The sequence below is a fragment of the Salmo salar genome, chromosome 18 (genome assembly GCF_965601325.2).
Source record: "Salmo salar chromosome 18, fSalSal1, whole genome shotgun sequence".
NCBI classification, from domain to species: domain Eukaryota; kingdom Metazoa; phylum Chordata; class Actinopteri; order Salmoniformes; family Salmonidae; genus Salmo; species Salmo salar.
Genome location: NC_138308.1, coordinates 77,309,817 through 77,328,660, shown reverse-complemented (window position 1 = coordinate 77,328,660; position 18,844 = coordinate 77,309,817). Strand labels below are relative to the sequence as shown.

General features: G+C 46.2%; 2 protein-coding genes across 2 annotated transcripts in view; one reads left to right on the top strand and one right to left on the bottom strand.

Annotated features, from left to right (window-relative positions):
- LOC106577639 (active breakpoint cluster region-related protein) overlaps nt 1–2,337 on the bottom strand; it is a 23,609-nt gene extending 21,272 nt beyond the window's left edge. The window contains exons 1-3 of the mRNA XM_014155937.3: nt 2,187–2,337; nt 1,810–1,910; nt 1,571–1,675 (exon numbers count right to left, since the gene is read on the bottom strand). Coding sequence (XP_014011412.1) covers nt 1,571–1,675; nt 1,810–1,910; nt 2,187–2,238 — 258 coding nt within the window. The 5' untranslated portion in view covers nt 2,239–2,337. The remainder of the gene's footprint in view (nt 1–1,570; nt 1,676–1,809; nt 1,911–2,186) is intronic.
- LOC106577640 (uncharacterized) overlaps nt 1–18,797 on the top strand; it is a 20,025-nt gene extending 1,228 nt beyond the window's left edge. The window contains exons 2-11 of the mRNA XM_082965156.1: nt 395–601; nt 1,580–1,697; nt 2,698–3,501; nt 3,649–3,794; nt 12,805–13,157; nt 14,908–14,973; nt 16,439–16,522; nt 16,918–17,345; nt 17,585–17,788; nt 18,492–18,797. Coding sequence (XP_082821282.1) covers nt 3,374–3,501; nt 3,649–3,794; nt 12,805–13,157; nt 14,908–14,973; nt 16,439–16,522; nt 16,918–17,345; nt 17,585–17,788; nt 18,492–18,603 — 1,521 coding nt within the window. The 5' untranslated portion in view covers nt 395–601; nt 1,580–1,697; nt 2,698–3,373 and the 3' untranslated portion in view covers nt 18,604–18,797. The remainder of the gene's footprint in view (nt 1–394; nt 602–1,579; nt 1,698–2,697; nt 3,502–3,648; nt 3,795–12,804; nt 13,158–14,907; nt 14,974–16,438; nt 16,523–16,917; nt 17,346–17,584; nt 17,789–18,491) is intronic.
- The last annotated feature ends 47 nt before the right edge of the window (nt 18,798–18,844 follow it).

The following is an 18,844-nucleotide window of genomic DNA, read 5'->3' as shown; positions in this document are numbered from 1 at the left end:
TCATGAGGACCGCCACAGGAAAGGAAGACCCAGAGTTACCTCTGCTGCAGAGGATAAGTTCATTAGAGTTACCAGCCTCAGAAATTGCAGCCCAAATAAATGCTTTACAGAGTTCAAGTAACAGACACATCTCAACATCAGAGGAGACTGCATGAATCAGGGCTTCATGGTCGAATTGCAGCAAAGAAACCACTACTAAAGGACACCAATAAGGAGAAGAGACTTGCTTGGGCCAAGAAACATGAACAATGGACATTAGACCGGTGGAAATCTGTCCTTTGGTCTGATGAGTCCAAATTTAGGATTTAAGGCACATTTAACCAGCATGGCTACCACAGCATTCGCCATCCCATCTGGTTTGCGCTTAGTGAGATTATCATTTGTTTTTCAACAGGAAAATGACCCAACACACCTCCAGGCTGTGTAAGGGCTATTTGACCAATAAGGAGAGTGATGGAGTTCTGCATCAGATGACCTGGCCTCCACAATCACCCGACCTCAACCCAAATGAGATGGCTTGGGATGAGTTGGACCGCAGAGTGAAGGAAAAGCAGCCAGCATATGTGGGAACTCCTTCAAGACTGTTGGAAAAGTATTCCAGGTGAAGCTGGATGAGAGAATGCCAAGAGTGTGCAAAGCTGTCATCAAGGCAAAGGGTGGCTACTTTGAAGAATCTCAAATATAAAATACATTTAGATTTGTTTAACACTTTTTTGGTTACTACATGATTCCATATGTTTTATTTCATAGTTATTCTACAATGTAGAAAATAGTAAAAATAAAGAAAAACCCTGGGTAGGTGAGTAGGTTTGTCCAAACTTTTGACAGTTACTGTATGTAGGCTGAATCAGGAATTTGGACAGATCATTCTTATATATTATTTTATGTTTGTCATATTTCTGCTTTTGGGAAGAGAATAGGATGTTATGCAGAAAAATATGTTGGTAGGACAAGGCTATGTATGTTTGTGCACATGGAAGTCAGTGATATATGTTTACTATAGGTTACTGTGGAGGTTGCTGAGGGGAGGACGGCTGATAAAATGCCTGGAACGGCGCTAATGGAATGACATCAAAAACGTGGATGCCATATGTTTGATGTATTTGATAGCATTCCACTGATTTCGCTCCAGCCATTACCATGAGACCGTCCTCCCCAATGAAGGTGCCACCAACCTCCTGTGATAGGTTAATGAGGCAATACAAATGTGAAGTGACTCAAATTTGACTAAAATTAAAGGGCATTTAGTTTACTAAAATGGTCCACTGTTTTCGTAATTTTGACAATAAGTAGACTAAATCATTACTCAAATGACAAAAATGTGATGAAGACTTAATTATATTTTAGTCAAAATTACTAAGACTAGACAACATAAAAAAGAGTGCCGAAATGTAAACTGTGGCACAATTCATAACCACATGCACTTCCACTTAAAATAAACACACAAACACTTAGACTACAAACACACCAAACTTACAAACTAGTAAACACACCAAAGCCCCCTGAGCCCTGAGCAGTGTGTGTGTTAGAGAGAGACTTCGAGATGTCAGTGTGTGTCTGTGTGTTTTACCATCAACAGTGTCTCCAGCTCGTTGAGGTAGAGCTTCTCACTGTCCAGGATAGTTCTCAGCACCATGAGCCTCCTATCCAGCATCTCTACAGGGGTACGCAGGACCTGAGAGAGAAAACACTCTGCTGTAAGTGTGTGTGTGCGTGTGCGTGTGTGTGTGTGCATTTATAAGAGAAGAAGACTATTTGGAATTGGGTTTGACAGATAGCAGACGAAGGCGCCATAGTGCACAGACTCACGGGGTTGTCAGGCAGGTCCATGCTGTCTGTCTGGGGGGGGGAGAACAAGTCCTCCTCTGGGAACACATCGTCCTGCAGTGGAGGCTCACCTACAGCCTCCACTAAGATACAGTACAAACACACATATAATTTACATAGAACTTGGCTCACCTACAGCCTCCACTAAGATACAGTACAAACACACATATAATTTACATAGAACTTGGCTCACCTACAGCCTCCACTAAGACACAGTACAAACACACATATAATTTACATAGAAAGAAAACATTCATACACACACACACACGGAAAGACAGACAGACAGACAGAGGCATGCACACACACACACACACACACACACACACACACACACACAAACACACAAATGTACTTGCCTGGAATATGCTGTGACTCAAGGTAGGCAGCTGCCTCCATGAAGACCTCCATAGCTCTAATGTCTTATCTGCAACACTCTCAGTGAGTGTCTGGGCTAAGTGACTGTGAGACTGTCTCAAGAGAGGGGAAAATGAGAACACGCTCTGCAGTCATTAAACTTCCTGTTTCAGTGATGAAGATTAAAAAAAAGTGTTTGTGTGGGGGGGGGGGGGGGGGGGCAAATGGTACATCAGGACATTCTGAGTGACTCATTTGAAAATAAAATCTGCATTGTCTGACATCCAATTGCCTAATTTGCCTAGTTAAAAAACTAAATTACCTTGGGGTCTGATTCTGTAGGCTGTTCTCAAATAAGGGTGGCAGGTAGCATGGCAGTTAAGATAAGTTGGGTCAGTAACCTAAAGGGTTAAATCTGTTGATGTGCCCTTGAGCAAGGCACTTTAATCAAGTCGCTCTGGATAAGAGTGTCTGCTAAATGACTAAGATGTAAATGATTTAACCTTTACACAGGATAAAAGCAGTGAGCTCAACTCCGCTTGACATCTCGGCTCACCCTGATGGTTAACCATAATCCTGACTGCAGCACCTTGGACAGCGCACACAGGAAACGGATGGCAAGTACACATGCAGCTCTGATATCACAAGTGCGACACACAAACACTTGTGATAGGCCTACTGATGACAAGCAAAATGATAATGTCTGCAGTCACTCGCTGCAATTATAAATTGGGAGGAAAACACTGGCATGCTGGAATGTTTTTTGTGCATGTTTGAGAATATTTTATACATAATGCTATGGTTTATATGTGTTAGAGTCAACCAATCACTTATAACGAATAGTTTATTAGGGACAAAATGTGGCTTTTGTAATTTTTCTCAAAGGTTCTTTACTTACTCAACATTGCCATCTAGTGGTCATGTTTTTGTAATTGTTTTAATCTGACAAAACGTATTTAGGCTACGTCATGTATTGTTGCATAGTTCTATTCTTTGGTGAGCTCACATTTGCATCGAAGTTACATTATGAGATCACATAGCATTGTGAAGTTAAATTCTCTGTCTTGTGATAACAATTCTAGAATGGCTGGTTACAGTTACATTCAAAGGCCGATTATATAGATGTGTAGATCCGGTTTTCTTTTCCTCTCTATCCTCTGAGTATCTTCGGAGAATTTAGGAAAAGAGAATGTCGGACCAATCAAAATGCACAACCATCTATATGTCTCGGGAGTTGAGACAGGCCAGCGACAAGTCTCTATCGACAGGTGCTCAAGAGATACGCTTTCCCAACCACAAATCACCACCATCTCTTCGGTAAGAATGTTTATTTTATAGCTAGGATAATTATAGGATGACTGATAGCAAAACCGAGAATCATTTTTTTTTTAATGATTCCTTGCATGTGAAAATGTTTCAATCCCTCTCCCTCTCTCTGTGCTGTCTGTTGTGTGTGTGAATCAGAATTGGTCAAATTCAGTCACACCATTTCAGTTTAGGAATCCGCCGCTCTTTCGCCTCCACGGACCTGCTCACCAATGCGCATCCGCATTCAGCACACAGTGCACTATCCCTGGACAGCCTGGAGGGGGTGCTATCGCTACACTCAGGTATGGACCAACCACAGCCATTGATTTCTATTCTCTCTCTCTCTCTCGCTCTCTCTCTCTCTCTCTGTATTTTTTTTATTTTATTAGGATGCTACTCGTCCTGGGGTCTCTTTCTCTTCTTTACTTTTTTCTGTGGATGGATGCCCAGTTTCTTACACACACTTCTCCTTTCACCTTAACCCCATGTGTAACTTTATGGGACACTCCCTTTCTGTCTCGCATTTCTTACAGAAAAATTCCTCAGTAATTTATCTCTCTCTCTCTCTCTCTCTCTCGCTCTCTCTCTCTCTCTCTCACTCCCACTTCCCCCCCACCTTCTCTAAACACTTACTAATTTCATTAGAAAAGAAAGTGAAAGTTTCAACACACCCAATTTATACAGGAAAGGGTTTAAGAATTTCGAGAAGTGCACTCAAGTTCAAGCCCTTGAGCATTTGTGTGTTTCAAGTTACATTAGTCATATGTGTGGGATAATGCTTCTCGATATTTTAGCATAAGTATAATAGAGGAAGGCACAATTTATAGTCCAATATTTACACGTGTTTTGGGGGAGGGGGATTAGGGGGCAATTGTTTAAATTGTGCAGTTTTATCAATCTTAATAAGAGTCTGGAGATTTTTGAACAAGTTGGTGCTGCTGAGTATGGCCGGTGGGAAGCCTATAGCGGGGCAATGGCCCCATTAGGACTCAAGAGATTTTAGCATTTTTTAACAGCTGTAACTGCCATTACCTGCAGTCTATAGCAAAAACTTTCCTTATATCACTGGTATTCAAACTTTTTCAGCGGGGAACCCATTTTTTCTGCCAGAATTTCTTGGGGACCCTATTGTTTTGCAATCACTATATCGTGACCGCACCACACCCCAAATATAATGACACTATGACACAACCTTGCTGTGACTACAAGTCACAGCAAGCACTGCCAATGTGCTGCACGCCAAACGGCAGTGCATTGGCACACACTGTAGTGGTTCTAGCTTGTATGGCTCCATGGGTCTTCCCTGTGGCTCAGTTGGTAGAGCATGGTGTTTGCAACGCCAGCATGGTGTGTGCAATGCCAGGGTTGTGGGTTTGATTCCCATGGGGGGCCAGTACAAAAAAATAAATAAAATGCAAGTCGCTCTGGATAAGAGCGTCTGCTAAATGACTAAAATGTAAATAGGCGACCCCCCCACTCCGACAAAGTTAATTTACCTACAGTCCCACACGGTGAGGTGTAAATGAGCGATAGAAAACTGATCGTGCAAATGTCACCATTCCCAAAAATGTTGGTGTGGGCGCCCTGTGCCGCCCTGGGCGTCTGCCCATGTCGCCTATACCTAAATCTGCCACTGGGAACACACAGCTCCTCCCAGACAACCACACACCAGGCAGTGTGCTGTATTATATCATCACTAATGGCACTGACCAAATCTTCTACCAGACCGAACGTTTAAAAGTGTTGTAGTCTAAATGTCGATGCCAAGTTTCGGGTCCAACGGTCATTGCTGTAGCCTACAAAAAAATGTCATCTTGGTTATAAATTAATAGGACAATAGGACACACCAGTGAGTATAAATGAGTCAACTGCTATGTCATCTACTTTATGAAATTACAGCCTGAGGCGCTTGTATCGGTGAATTCAACTTCAATTGCGCTACTTTCCCGTGTCCCGTAATGTGCAGCGGAGGGAAAGTGTAAGGACACATGCCACATTACTAGCTAGGCTACTATAATGTTGCAGTCTGCCTTTGGTTTCTAAAGCTTGACAATGAATAACCCAAAAACAAGACCTGCAACAACAACAAAAAACATGCAAAAGGAAAATGTGTAGGCCTATACCAACATTTGAGCAGTGGCCTAGGCTGGCTACTCAACTAGGCCTATAAGACATTTTGAGTGCACCATACAGCAATGCTGCATTGAGCCACACTGATGATCCATGAAATGCAACAACAACAAAAAAATTCATGTTTAAATGTTACAACAACCTAACTACGTTTTTGTTATTTTGATTAGGGTTAAGTGGACATTATAAAGGGCCATATTTTTTCTAATAAAACAATGGCCAGTTTGGTTCACAGTGATGTGCAGGCTTCAGTGGAGGCTCCTCAGAGGAGGATGAGGAGGACCATCCTCCTCAGTGAATTTAATAAAAATAAAGATTGTAAAACATTTAAAAGTTATCCTTTTTAGATAAAACTAAACTAAATATATTCACGTCAACAAATCATTTATTAAAACACACTGTTTTGCAATGAAGGTCTACAGTAGCCTCAACAGCACTCTGTAGGGTAGCAGCACCATAAGCTACAGCTAGCTAGCACTGCAGTGCATAAAATGTGGTGAGTAGTTGACTTAAAGAGAAAAACAATAGTTGAACAGTTTTTAACAAATTAATTTCTTAAAAAATGAAGGAGAGATATAGAGATTTCGTCCTTTTTTCACTTTCAGTTTCACTTAGCTAGCAAATGCAGCTAGCAAGTTTAGCCTACTCAAACACTCTGCTCAAACAGAGGGATGCTATGTTAGCTAGCTAGCTATGACTATCCAACACAACACTGGAGCTCTTTCATGTCAAGGTAAGCATTTGGTTTTCCAAATGTATTGCCACCAGGGCCCGTTTAACTGCTAAACTGCTAACTGACTATACACTGTAAAGTTATCTTGACTTTGTTGCCCTTAAGCCATTTTGCCACAACTTTGGAAGTATGCTTGGGGTCATTGTCCACTTGAAAGACCCATTTGCAACCAAGCTTTAACTTCCTGACTGATGTCTTGAGATGTTGCTTCAATATATCCACATAATTGTCTTTCCTCGTGATGCCATCTATTTTGTGAAGTGCACCAGTCCCTCCTGCAGCAAAGCACCCCCACATGATGCTGCCACCCCCGTGCTTCACGGTTGGGATGGTGTTCTTCGGCTTGGAACCATCCCCCTTTTTCCTCCAAACATAACGATGGTCATTATGGCCAAACAGTTCTATTTTTGTTTCATCAGACCAGAGGACATTTCTCCAAAAAGTACGATCTTTGTCCCCATGTGCAGTTGCAAACCGTAGTCTGGCTTTTTTACGTCTGTTTAGGAGCAGTGGCTTCTTCCTTGCTGAGCGGCCTTTCAGGCTATGTCGATATAGGACTCGTTTTACTGTGGATATAGATACTTTTGTACCTGTTTCCTCCAACATCGTCACAAGGTCTTTTGCGATTGATTTTCACTTTTCGCACCAAAGTACATTCATCTCTAGAAGACAGAACGCGTCTCATTCCTGAGCATTATGGCGGCTACGTGGTCCATTGGTGTTTATACTTGCGTACTATTGTTTGTACAGATGAACGTGGTACCTTCAGGCATTTGGAAATTGGTCCCAAGGATGAACCAGACTTGTGGTCTATAATTTTATTTCTGAGGTCTTGGCTGATTTCTTTTGATTTTCCCATGATGTCAAGCAAAGAGGCACTGAGTTTGAAGGTAGGCCTTGAAATACACCCACCTCCAATTGACTCAAATTATATCAATTAGCCTATCAGAAGCTTCTAAAGCCATGACATAATTTTCTGGAATTTTCCAAGCTGTTTAAAGGCACAGTCAACTTAGTGTATGTAAACTTCTGACCCACTGGAATTGTGATACAGTGAATTATAAGTGAAATAATCTGTCTGTAAACAATTGTTGGAAAAATTACTTGTGTCATGCACAAAGTAGATGTCCTAACCGACTTGCCAAAACTATAGTTTGTTAACAAGAAATACGTGGAGTGGTTGAGGAATTTAATGGCTCCAACCTAAGTGTATGTAAACTTCCGACTTCCACTGTAGGGAGGATAATCAAGGAGGTGATGGAGTCCAGGTGAGTGTCATAAGGCCAGGGGGCAAGACGATGGTGACAGTTGTGCGGGATAATCAGCAGCCTGATGACCTAGAGGCCGGAGATGGAGTATTCGTGACACTTCTATCTCCCTACCCCGCTCTCTCAATCACTCCCTTCTCTCGCTGTCTCCCTCTCACCCTCTCCCTCAAATTTACTAATTTCATGAGAAAGGAAAGTGGAAGATACAACACTCACCCACAACACACCCATTTTACACAAACTATACAGGAAATAGGCGTGGAAATGGTTTAAGAACTTCTAGACGTGCACCCAAGTTCAAAGCCCTTGAGCATCTGTGTGTTTCAAGTTTCATTAGTCATATGTACGGGATAGGCTTCCAACAAAATGCAGGTTCCTTCTCGACAATGCAACAACAATAACAAATAATAAAAGATAACAATACGAACATAAAGTAAATGGCTCAGTAGAATAGAGTTTATATTTTAGCATAAGTATAATAGAGGAAGGCACAATTTATAGTCCAATGTTTGGGGGAGGGGGGATTGGGGTGCAAGTGTTTAAATTGTTCTGTCACGTCCTGACCAGCAGAGGGAGCAATTGTATTAGTTTTGGTCAGGACGTGGCAGGGTTTTTGTGTGTGTTAAGTGTTGTGTTGGTGATTGGACTCCCAATTGAAGGCAGGTGTGTTGAGTTGCCTTTGATTGGGAGTCCTATATAGTAGTGTGTGTTTTTCTTTGGGGTTGTGGGTAGTTGTTCTTGCATTGCGTTTTGTGTGCCTGCAAGACTGTTTCTGTTGCGTGTATTGTTTTTTGTCCGGTGGATGCTTTACTCTTTTTTTAAATGAAAATATGAGTATCCACATACCCGCTGCGCCTTGGTCTTCTCTCCACTACGACACTTGTGACAGAACTACCCACCACAAAAAGACCAAGCAGCGGAGAAGAGGACAGAGGGAAGTCAAGGAGGACTATTGGAAGCAGCGCGCTCGGGAGGAGATGGCATCCTGGTCGCTGGAAGTATTGGAGGAAAGGATTGACTGGACATGGGAGCAGTTGCGGGTCCACTGTGACAACCTGCCTGGGAGGCAGGTAGAACCCGAGAGGCAGCCCCAATAATTTGTTTGGGGGGGGCACAAGGGCTATTTGGCGGGGCGAGATTGGAGCCCCAGGCCAGCTCCCCGTACCCTTGTAGGGTAGAGACAGACTGGACAGGTCCCGTGCTTTGGCGTTGGGGCTGTGGTGAGGCCTGGGATTTTCAGGCCGGTAGGCACAGTACCAGCGCCCCGCATGTGCCAGGGCGAAGTAAGCATTGAGCCTGAAGGGGTGATACCAACCCTGCGCTCAAGACCGCCAGTGCGCCTCTACGGTCCGGTGTTTCCCGCTATACGCACTAGCATGGAGGTGCGTGTCTCCAGGCTGGCACGTCCGGTACCAGCCCCACGCATCAGGCGTCTAGTGCGTCAGCCCAGCCTCGCCAATCAAGAGTCGCCAGAGCTGCCCGCCAGTCAAGAGTCGCCAGAGCTGCCCGCCAGTCAAGAGTCGCCAGAGCTGCCCGCCAGTCAAGAGTCGCCAGAGCTGCCCGCCAGTCAAGAGTCGCCAGAGCTGCCCGCCAGTCAAGAGTCGCCAGAGCTGCCCGCCAGTCAGGAGTCGCCAGAGCTGCCCGCCAGTCAGGAGTCGCCAGAGCTGCCCGCCAGTCAGGAGTCGCCAGAGCTGCCCGCCAGTCAGGAGTCGCCAGAGCTGCCCGCCAGTCAGGAGTCGCCAGAGCTGCCCGCCAGTCAGGAGTCGCCAGAGCTGCCCGCCAGTCAGGAGTCGCCAGAGCTGCCCGCCAGTCAGGAGCCGCCAGAGCGGCCCGACTGCCCGGAGCCGCCAGAGCGGCCCGACTGCCCGGAGCCGCCAGAGCGGCCCGACTGCCCGGAGCCGCCAGAGCGGCCCGACTGCCCGGAGCCGCCAGAGCGGCCCTCCTGTCCTCCGGCCCAGCCCGAGTGGCCCTCCTGTCCTCCGGCCCAGCCCGAGTGGCCCTCCTGTCCTCCGGCCCAGCCCGAGTGGCCCGCCTGTCCTCCGGCCCAGCCCGAGTGGCCCGCCTGTCCTCCGGCCCAGCCCGAGTGGCCCGCCTGTCCTCCGGCCCAGCCCGAGTGGCCCGCCTGTCCTCCGGCCCAGCCCGAGTGGCCCGCCTGTCCTCCGGCCCAGCCAGAGTGGTCCGTCTGCCAGGGTCAGCCCGAGTGGCCCGTCTGCCCGGCGCAGCTATCGGCGCCACCGAAGTGGGCGACGCCGAAGGTGGAGCGAGGTCCACGTCCTGCACCTGAGCCACCTCCAGGATGGGTTGGGGAGGGAGGGTGTAGCACAGTGCCGTCGTTGACGGCAGCCACCCTCCCTTCCCTCCCTTATTGTTTAGGGGTTATTGTTTATTGGTTTTGTTGGGGTATTGGGGAATTTTTTGTGTTTTCTTTTTTAAGGTGCATTCCGGGGTCTGCACCTTGAGGGAGGGTACTGTCACGTCCTGACCAGCAGAGGGAGCAATTGTATTAGTTTTGGTCAGGACGTGGCAGGGTTTTTGTGTGTGTTAAGTGTTGTGTTGGTGATTGGACTCCCAATTGAAGGCAGGTGTGTTGAGTTGCCTTTGATTAGGTGTCCTATATAGTAGTGTGTGTTTTTCTTTGGGGTTGTGGGTAGTTGTTCTTGCATTGCGTTTTGTGTGCCTGCAAGACTGTTCCAAACATAGAGAGTAATAAGGATCTCTAAGGTCAGGGCATGACAGTACCCCCCCCCCCCCCAAAGGTGTGGACTCCGGCCGCAAACCTGAACCTATAGGGGACGGTCTGGGTGGGCATCTCCTCTCGGTGGAGGCTCCGGTGTAGGACGCAGACCCCCCTCTGCTTGGGGCTCCCCCCACTTTCGTAGAACCAGACCGTGGATCTTTGCCGGAGGAACTGGACCGTAGATCGTCGCTGGAGGCTCCGGACCGCCGACTGTCGCTGGAGGCTCCGGAGTGCCGACCGTCGCTGGACTGGAGCCTCCACCGAGAGGAGATGCCCACCCGGACCCTCCCCTATAAGTCGCTGGAGGCTCCGGACCGGGGACCGTCGCTGGAGGCTCCAGACCGGGGACTGTCGCTGTAGGCTCCGGACCGGGGACCGTCGCTGCAGGCTCCAGACCAGGGGACCGTCACTGCAGGCTCCATGCCATGGATCGTCGCTGGAGGCTTCGTGCCATGGATTATTGCTGGAGGCTCCGGGCCATGGAATATCGCTGGAGGCTTCATGCCACGGATCATCGCTAAAGGCTCCTGGCCATGGATCGTCACTGGAGGCTTCGTGCCATGGATCATCACTGGAGGCTTCGTACGTGAAGCCGGAACAGGTCTCACCGGACTGAGGAGACGTACTGGCAGCCTGATGCGTGAAGCTGCCACAGGGCTTACCAGGCTGGGGAGACACACTGGATGCCTGGTACGTGGAGCCGGAACAGGTCTCACCGGACTGGGGAGACGCACTGGAGGCCGGGTACGTGGAGCAGGCACAGGGCGTACCAGGCTGGAGAGACGCACTGAACACCGGGTGCGTGGAGCAGGCACAGGATATACTGGGCCGTGGAGGCGCACTGGAGGTCTGGAGCGTAGGGCTGGCACAACCCGTCCTGGCTGGATGCTCACTTTAGCACAGAAAGTGCGGGGCGCTGGCACAGGACGCACTGGGCTGTGAAGGCGCACTGGCGACACAGTGCGTAGAGCTGGCGCAGGATATCCTGGACCAAGGAGGCATACTGGAGACCAGGAGCGCTGAGCCGGCACAACCCGTCCTGGCTGAATGCTCACTTTAGCCCGGCAAATGCGGGGAGCCGGCAACGAGCGCACCAGGCTGTGAATGTACACTGGAGATACGGTGCCTGACTGGTCACACGCTCCCCATGGTAAGCACAGGGAGTTGGCTCAGGTCTAAACCCTGACCCCACCAATCTCCCCGTGTGCCCCCCAAAAACATTTTTTGGAGCTGCCTCTCGGGCTTCCGTCGTTGCCATGCTAATTCCTCGTATCGTCGCCGTTCCTCTCTTGCTGCCTCCATCTCCTCCCTCGCACGGCGATACTCCCCAATCCGCTTCCAGGGCCCTTTGCCGTCCAGGATCTCCCCCTATGTCCACTCATCCTGGCCACACTGCTTGGTCCGTTTTTGGTGGGATGTTCTGTAACGCTCGTCGTTAGAATCAGAAGTGGACCAAGGAAACACTCAAACAAGAATAACCAAAAGCAACAAAAACGAAAGCGAACAGTTCCGTCAGGCACAGACACTAAACAGAAAATAACATCCCACAAACACAGGTGGAAAACAGGCTGCCTAAGTATGATTCCCAATCAGAGACAACGATCGACAGCTGTCTCTGATTGGGAACCACACTTGGCCCAAAAACAAAGAAACAGACAACATAGACTTTCCCACCCGAGTCACACCCTGACCTTAGAGATCCTTATTATTCTCTATATTTGGTTAGGTCAGGGTGTGACCTTCAACCACATAAAATATGAATCCAAGCTGAAATCTTATCACAAACATGTTGGGCCGTTTTCACAGCTATTTCCTTACAACCAGTCTAACTGATTTCATTTGGACATTTTGCACAGAAAATCTTTCTTATTTCTTTGTTTTTCTGTTATTGCACTATCTCTTATATTCTTTGGGGAGAACCCTGATGTCTGTGTGGGAGTGTGCGTGAGCGAATGCATCTGCGCTAAGGTGTAGAGAATCAGAGCAGGTGGTCAGTCCAGTTCAAGTGTTCAGCAGATGGCTTGTAGCAGAGATGAGCCTGTTGGTATCAGACCTCATTAGGGGTGTGCCGAGTAGTCGGACAAAACGAGTATCATAACGGATATGTGCAATTTTCTGGATACATTTATGATCAGAGTATTTTTTGGAATTATCCTTGAGAAAAATAAAAATTGGGTGCCAGCAAACATCTTTTCATGTCAGTCAGTCATGTGCAAGGTTCCATGTGGTTTAAATCATGGTTTCCCAAACTGACCAGAGCCTCTTGTCTTCAAAGTAGTGCACTGCTAAAGTAATAGGGTGTCATTTGAGATTTGGACATTATTGAAAGTTTAAATCAAGGTGGACAACTCCAGTCCTGAAGAGTGTGGAGGCTTTTGTTCAAAACCAGATTTGGCACATGAAACATAATAGACTACCTTTCCCTTTTCCCCCTTCTCTATCAGACACTAGAGTGGAGCTCCAGCCTACCAGTGACACCACCCTGAACCCCAGGAGCTCCCACAGCAGCCGGCTCTCCCTGGAGGACATAGCGCTGCCTGCAGGCGGGGAGGGGAAGTGCAGCGAAGGGAAAAACAGTTTGGGCACGGAATACGAGGAGAACTGGCAGGACGCCAGAGACGGCGCCAGCGAGTCGCACCCTGAGGATGATGAGGATTCGGGGTCCCTTGAGTCCATCGATGAGGAAGAGGAGGAGGAAGGGTTAATGGTGGTAAACCTCAAAGCAAGGAAAGAGAAAAGGAAAAAGAGACATGATGTGGAGGGGACTTCAACTGAGAGCCCATCAAAGTACCTACAGGTCAGGCAATGTAGAACTGATGTTTGGGGTTGTTTGTTTGCTTTGTTTGCTTTGTTTGCTTTATTGGGAGACAGGTGGATGGTACATATTTGTGGAGGATGGGGTGAGAGTTACACAAGTTATTCCCATTCAATGTTATTCAATGAGTCCCTTGTAAAAGTACTTAAAAACTTAAAAGAAAACCCACTGTTATCATTAAAACATGTTAAGGTGTAGGGGGCAGTATTTCCACGGCCGGATGAAAAACGTACCCAAATTAAACTCGTTACTACTCGGGCCCAGAAACTAGAATATGCATATTATTAGTAGATTTGGATAGAAAACACTCTGAAGTTTCTAAAACTGTTTGAATGATGTCTGCGAGTATAACAGAACTCATATGGCAGGCAAAAACCTGAGAAAAATCCAACCAGGAAGTGGGAGATCTGAGAATTGGAGTTCTTCTTTTGAATCCCTATTGAAACTACAGTGTCTGTGGGGTCACGTTGCACTTCCTAAGGCTTCCATTGGCTGTCAACAGCCTTCAGAAAGTTTTTTCATCATTCTCCTGTTACTGGGCAGAGAATAGTAACTCAGTCAATGAGTGGACTGCCTGAGGACAAAGGGCTTGGTGATGCGCGATATCGCGAGCGCGCCGTTGCTTCTTATTCTCCTGGAATGAAAACGCTATTCTCCGGTTGGAATATTATCGCATTTTTACATTAAAAATACCCTAAAGATTGATTGTAAACAACGTTTGACATGTTTCTACGAACGGTAATGGAACATTTTGACTTTTCGTGTGTCGAATTACACTCGCGCATTATGCCTTTCGATAGTGATCTGAACACACGAACAAAACGGAGGTATTTGGACATAAATATGGATTATTTCGAACAAAACAACATTTCTTGTGGAAGTAGCAGTCATGGGAGTGCATTCTGACGAAGATCAGCAAAGGTAAGAGAATATTTATAATACTAATTCTGAGTTTAGGTGACCCCAGAACTTGGCGGGTGTCTGTTTAGCTTGCTTTGATGGCGAGCTATGTACTTAGAATATTGAAAAATGTGCTTTCGCAGAAAAGCTATTTTAAAATCTGACATAGCGGTTGCATCAAGGAGTACTGTATCTATAATTCTTAAAATAATTGTTATGTATTTTGTCAACGTTTATGATGAGTATTTTTGTATTTTTGTAAATTGAAGTGCTCATTCACCGGAAGTTTTTTGGTGGGAATACATTTTCTGAACATCACGCGCCAATGTAAAATGCTGTTTTTGGATATAAATATGAACTTTATCGAACAAAACATACATATATTGTGTAACATGATGTCCTAGGAGTGTCATCTGATGAAGATCGTCAAAGGTTAGTGTTTCATTTAGCTGTATTTTGGGTTTTTGTGACATCTCCTTGCTTGGAAAATGGCTGTGTGGTTATTTTTGTCCATGTACTCTCCTAACATAATCTAATGTTTTGCTTTCACTGTGAAGCCTTTTTGAAATCGGACAATGAAAGCCTTTTTGATGTCCTCAACATTAAGGTTGTTTGAATGCCCTATTTCGTTGTTGAAGCTATTGTGTTTTTACATTTGCAATGGTTACATCCACCACTCAGGAAGTGTGGTTAAATCCACCACCCAGGAAGTGAAAAATATGTGTCAGGGCTTTGAATACTATTGTGGTTCCCCTGGCTTTAGATTCTGCAGCATTATAAGAAACTTCTGTCTTGTTTGTTGCTGTATTTTCTTTGGCTTTTGTCCCTGCAGGAATTCCATAGTTTACCCAAGAGGCTAGTGCCCTCTGAGATCACCCACTGTCTGTATGAACTAGAGGTGAGTAACAGACAGAAAGCAACTAAAACTGTGGGCTGGGTTCAAGTAGTATTGGGTTTTCTTTAAAATACTTTGAGCATTTGATAGAGCCTGTCCGGAGTGTCAGATGGGCGGGTTCTGCACATTTTGAACTATTCTGTTGATTCTATTGTGCCGGGCAAGCTCAATCAATTGCAGTTAACGTTTCTTTACGATAGCAGATACTATTTGAACTCAGGTCTGGTGTGAACAATGAAATCTGTCAAGTTCCTTCTCAGAAAATGTTCAGATCTTTTAAAGGGTCATTGCAGTCAAAAATATGTTTTTCCTGTGTTTTATATACTGTACACTGAGTATACAAAACATTAAGAACACTTGCTCTTTCCATGACATAGACTGACCAGGTGAATCCAGATGAAAGCTATGATCCCTTATCCCCTTCAATCAGTGTCAATGAAGGGGAGGAGACAGGTTAAAGAAGGATTTTTAAGCCTTGAGACAATTAAGACATCGATTGGGTGTGTGTTTCATTCAGAGGGTGAATATTTAAGTTCTTTTGAACGGGGTATGGTAGTAGATGCCAGGCACACCACTTTAAGTATGTCAAGAACTGCAACTCTGTTTCCCATGTGTATCAGGAATGGTCCACCACTCAAAGGACATCCAGCCAACTTGACACAACTGTGGGAAGCATTGGAGACAACATGGGCCAGCCTCCCTGTGGAACGCTTTCGACACCTTGTAGAGTCCATGAGGCTGAATTGAGGCTGTTCTGAGGGCAAAAGGGGGTGCAACTCAATATTAGCAATGTGGTCCTGATGTTTTGTACATTCAGTATATATTTTCACACTATGAAGTTGGAATAATATTGTAAAAATGTGAAAATTATGATAATGCCCTTTTAGTCTTAGAGCTGTTTGAAAAGACTGAAATTTCAGCTTGTTTGCATAGGTGGGGTTTGTGGACCGGCTGGCGACATCGCCAGACAATATAAGTTAATAGACCAATAAAGAGTTCGCCCTCCTCTCAGACAATAATAGTTCGTTTTCAGGTTACATATCCCACCCATTAGGCTTCTCCAATTAGGTCCCTCACTCAGACCACTCCCAGACAGTCCTATCTTGAGAAATAGCTTTTTGATAAGAATCTATTTTTGTTTCCTTTTGACCATTTTTATTAAACAAACAATCAAAGTAAGGTACTTAATTCTTACCCAGAAAATCTTTGATATTGACATGAAAACGGCTGCAGTGAACCTTTAACCTCAACAGATGTGTGTGTTCGCTACTAACTCCTCTGTCAGCTCGTAGTGCTGGCATCTTGCCAGGTCTTTCCCGGGATGCAAATAAGTGAATTTTCGAAACCGTAACCACACCCAGTCCTTTGTACAGAGCTAGAACACATTAGGCTGTCTATGCTGAGAGTTACTATTAATATTGTGAGTTAATAATATGGGAGTTAACATCCTTCCCTCCCTTTCTCATAGGAGGAGTGCAGGGGAGTGGAGAGAGAGAGCGACAGTGTCAAATGGAAGATGGAGCTAATTCATCGCAGTGTGGTCACAGTCCAGGTGAAAGGAGGTGGAAAGAGAGAGAGAGAGAGAGAGAGAGAGAGAGAGAGAGAGAGAGAGAGAGAGAGAGAGAGAGAGAGAGAGAGAGAGAGAGAGAGAGAGAGAGAGAGAGAGAGAGAGAGAGAGAGAGAGAGAGAGAGAGAGAGAGAGAGAGAGAGAGAGAGAGAGAGAGAGAGAGACCATGGCAAATGTGAAGAGGGATAAGATGTTTTAGTGTTGATAGCTTTCTCATGACTGCGGAATAAATATGTTGCTAAATATGCTAAGCTGGAGACAAATTCCAAATAGATAGAGTATACTGTATGGAATGGAATGCTCCTTTAACAGAAGTTTTTCTGCTGTAGTTAAATGAATTCATTCTATACTAGATTTTCAGGGTTGTACGTTTTGTTCAGGAAACACTGCGGACTCTTCTGAAACGCCTGGTGGAGGCTCAGAGCAACGAAGCCCTGGACCCAACCCCAATACCGACCACCCACCACCTCCTCTCCACCAGCCACCACCGCCCCCCTCACGCTCCCTCTCACTCCCTCTTCCACTCCGCCAACCCTCTCCTGCCGGCAGACGCCCCCACCAAGATCCTTTCCACCTCCCAGGTGAACCAGGTGCCCTCCAACCTGTCCCAGTGTACACACCACCACTGCCTGGCTCACCGTGCCGTGGCTCGCCGCCCATCCGAGACTTGCCTGACCGAGGCCAATGCCACCCTGACCCAGGGCCACTGCTGCCCCAGGACCACCAGCCCTGGAACTGCCACCCTGACCAGCTGTGCCCAGCGGGGGAAGGAGAGGGCAGCAGCCCTCCATGCCATCACTGACCTGAGGTACTAGCAGTATAGATGCAGGCAGCCAGTCATAATAATAATAATAATAATAATAGATGTATTTTATACAGCGCTTTTCATTACATACAGAATTTCAAAGTCACAAAGACAAACAGACACAGACACACATTTACATTTCCTTTCACCATATTCAGCAAACCAAAAAAAACACCAGTTTCGTGAAAAAGATTGATTTACAGTATGTGGCCTTCTCCCCCCTAACCTCTAACCCCCTATAGGATAGACGTAGAGCACCTGCGCGTGGCCTATGAGGAGGGGCGCCAGGAGCACCGGGAGACCCTGGGGGTGCTGAGGGCCTTCCAGAAGGACATGGGTACTCTGGTGTCCCACTGGCAGAGAGACAGACTGGACAGACAGAAGCAGAGTGACGTCAGCACACAGCTGGAGGCTATCAGACAGCAATCCAACAATGTAACTGAGATGTGAGTGGGGGGGAGGGACAGAGAGAAAGAAAGGGAGGCATACCTTGTGAGAAAGAGAGTGGAGGAGCGAGAGAAGATCTGGACAGTTGGAAATGTGTTAGAGGTGGGGATTGAACGGGGGGGGCGTAAAAAGAGGAGAGTGAGACAACAAATGAGAGCAAAGGGAAGGAAAGCGAGGGAACGGTATGGTAAAAAGGGGTCACCTGAGGCCTCCAGGGAGAGGCTTCGGAGGAAGAAAGGGAAGTCAGCAGACATTTTGAGACGAGTCTGTTCTTATTTGCCCCTTTCGATTATTATCATCATCTCTGAACCATCGCAGAGGACTGGTTGCTAAAAGAAAACAACCACATTTCCTCAAGTCTTATCAGTATTGTATTAGTGTTTCTTTATGCAACCAAATGAAATGGTGATCGCTGAATATGATGCTGAAAACAAAAGGCTTGTTTGATGAAAAATTAGGCTGAAATCAAATCACATTTATTTGTCACAATCACAGTTTATAGCATGTATAAAAGGTGCAGTGAAATGCTTACGTGTTAGCGCCCTCAACAAAGAAGTACATTAATCAATTATCAATAATAACAATGAAGAGTCAAGTCAACAATAACAAGTAATAGTAGGAGTAATAGCAAGTAGCAGAAGTGGGCTCTGGGGTGAGGTGTGTTATTAAGAGCGTGTGTGTGTGTGTGTGTGTGTGTGTCAGGACTCGGCAGGCAGTCGCTGTGTTCGGTAAAGTGGGGCTTCAATTGGAGGGGCTGGGAGCAGTAGGAACTCTGGTCCGCTCTGCCTCTACCAAGCTGACACCCAACAGGTAGGAGTGTCTGTGTGTGTTACCTATTGGTACGACTGTTGCATGCACCATTTTCTGTGATCTGATACTAAATGCTGGTGTGTGTAGCTCTCTGCTGTGCCAGTGCTGCACTTCCAAGACAATGGATGGAGAGAGCAAAGAAGAATGAGAGCAAACATATAGTATTGCCTTGATTGAAATAAAACGTTTATCTGGAAATCTTATCTTCTTTCTTTTTTTTCCCCTTTTCTTTCTACATTCTCACA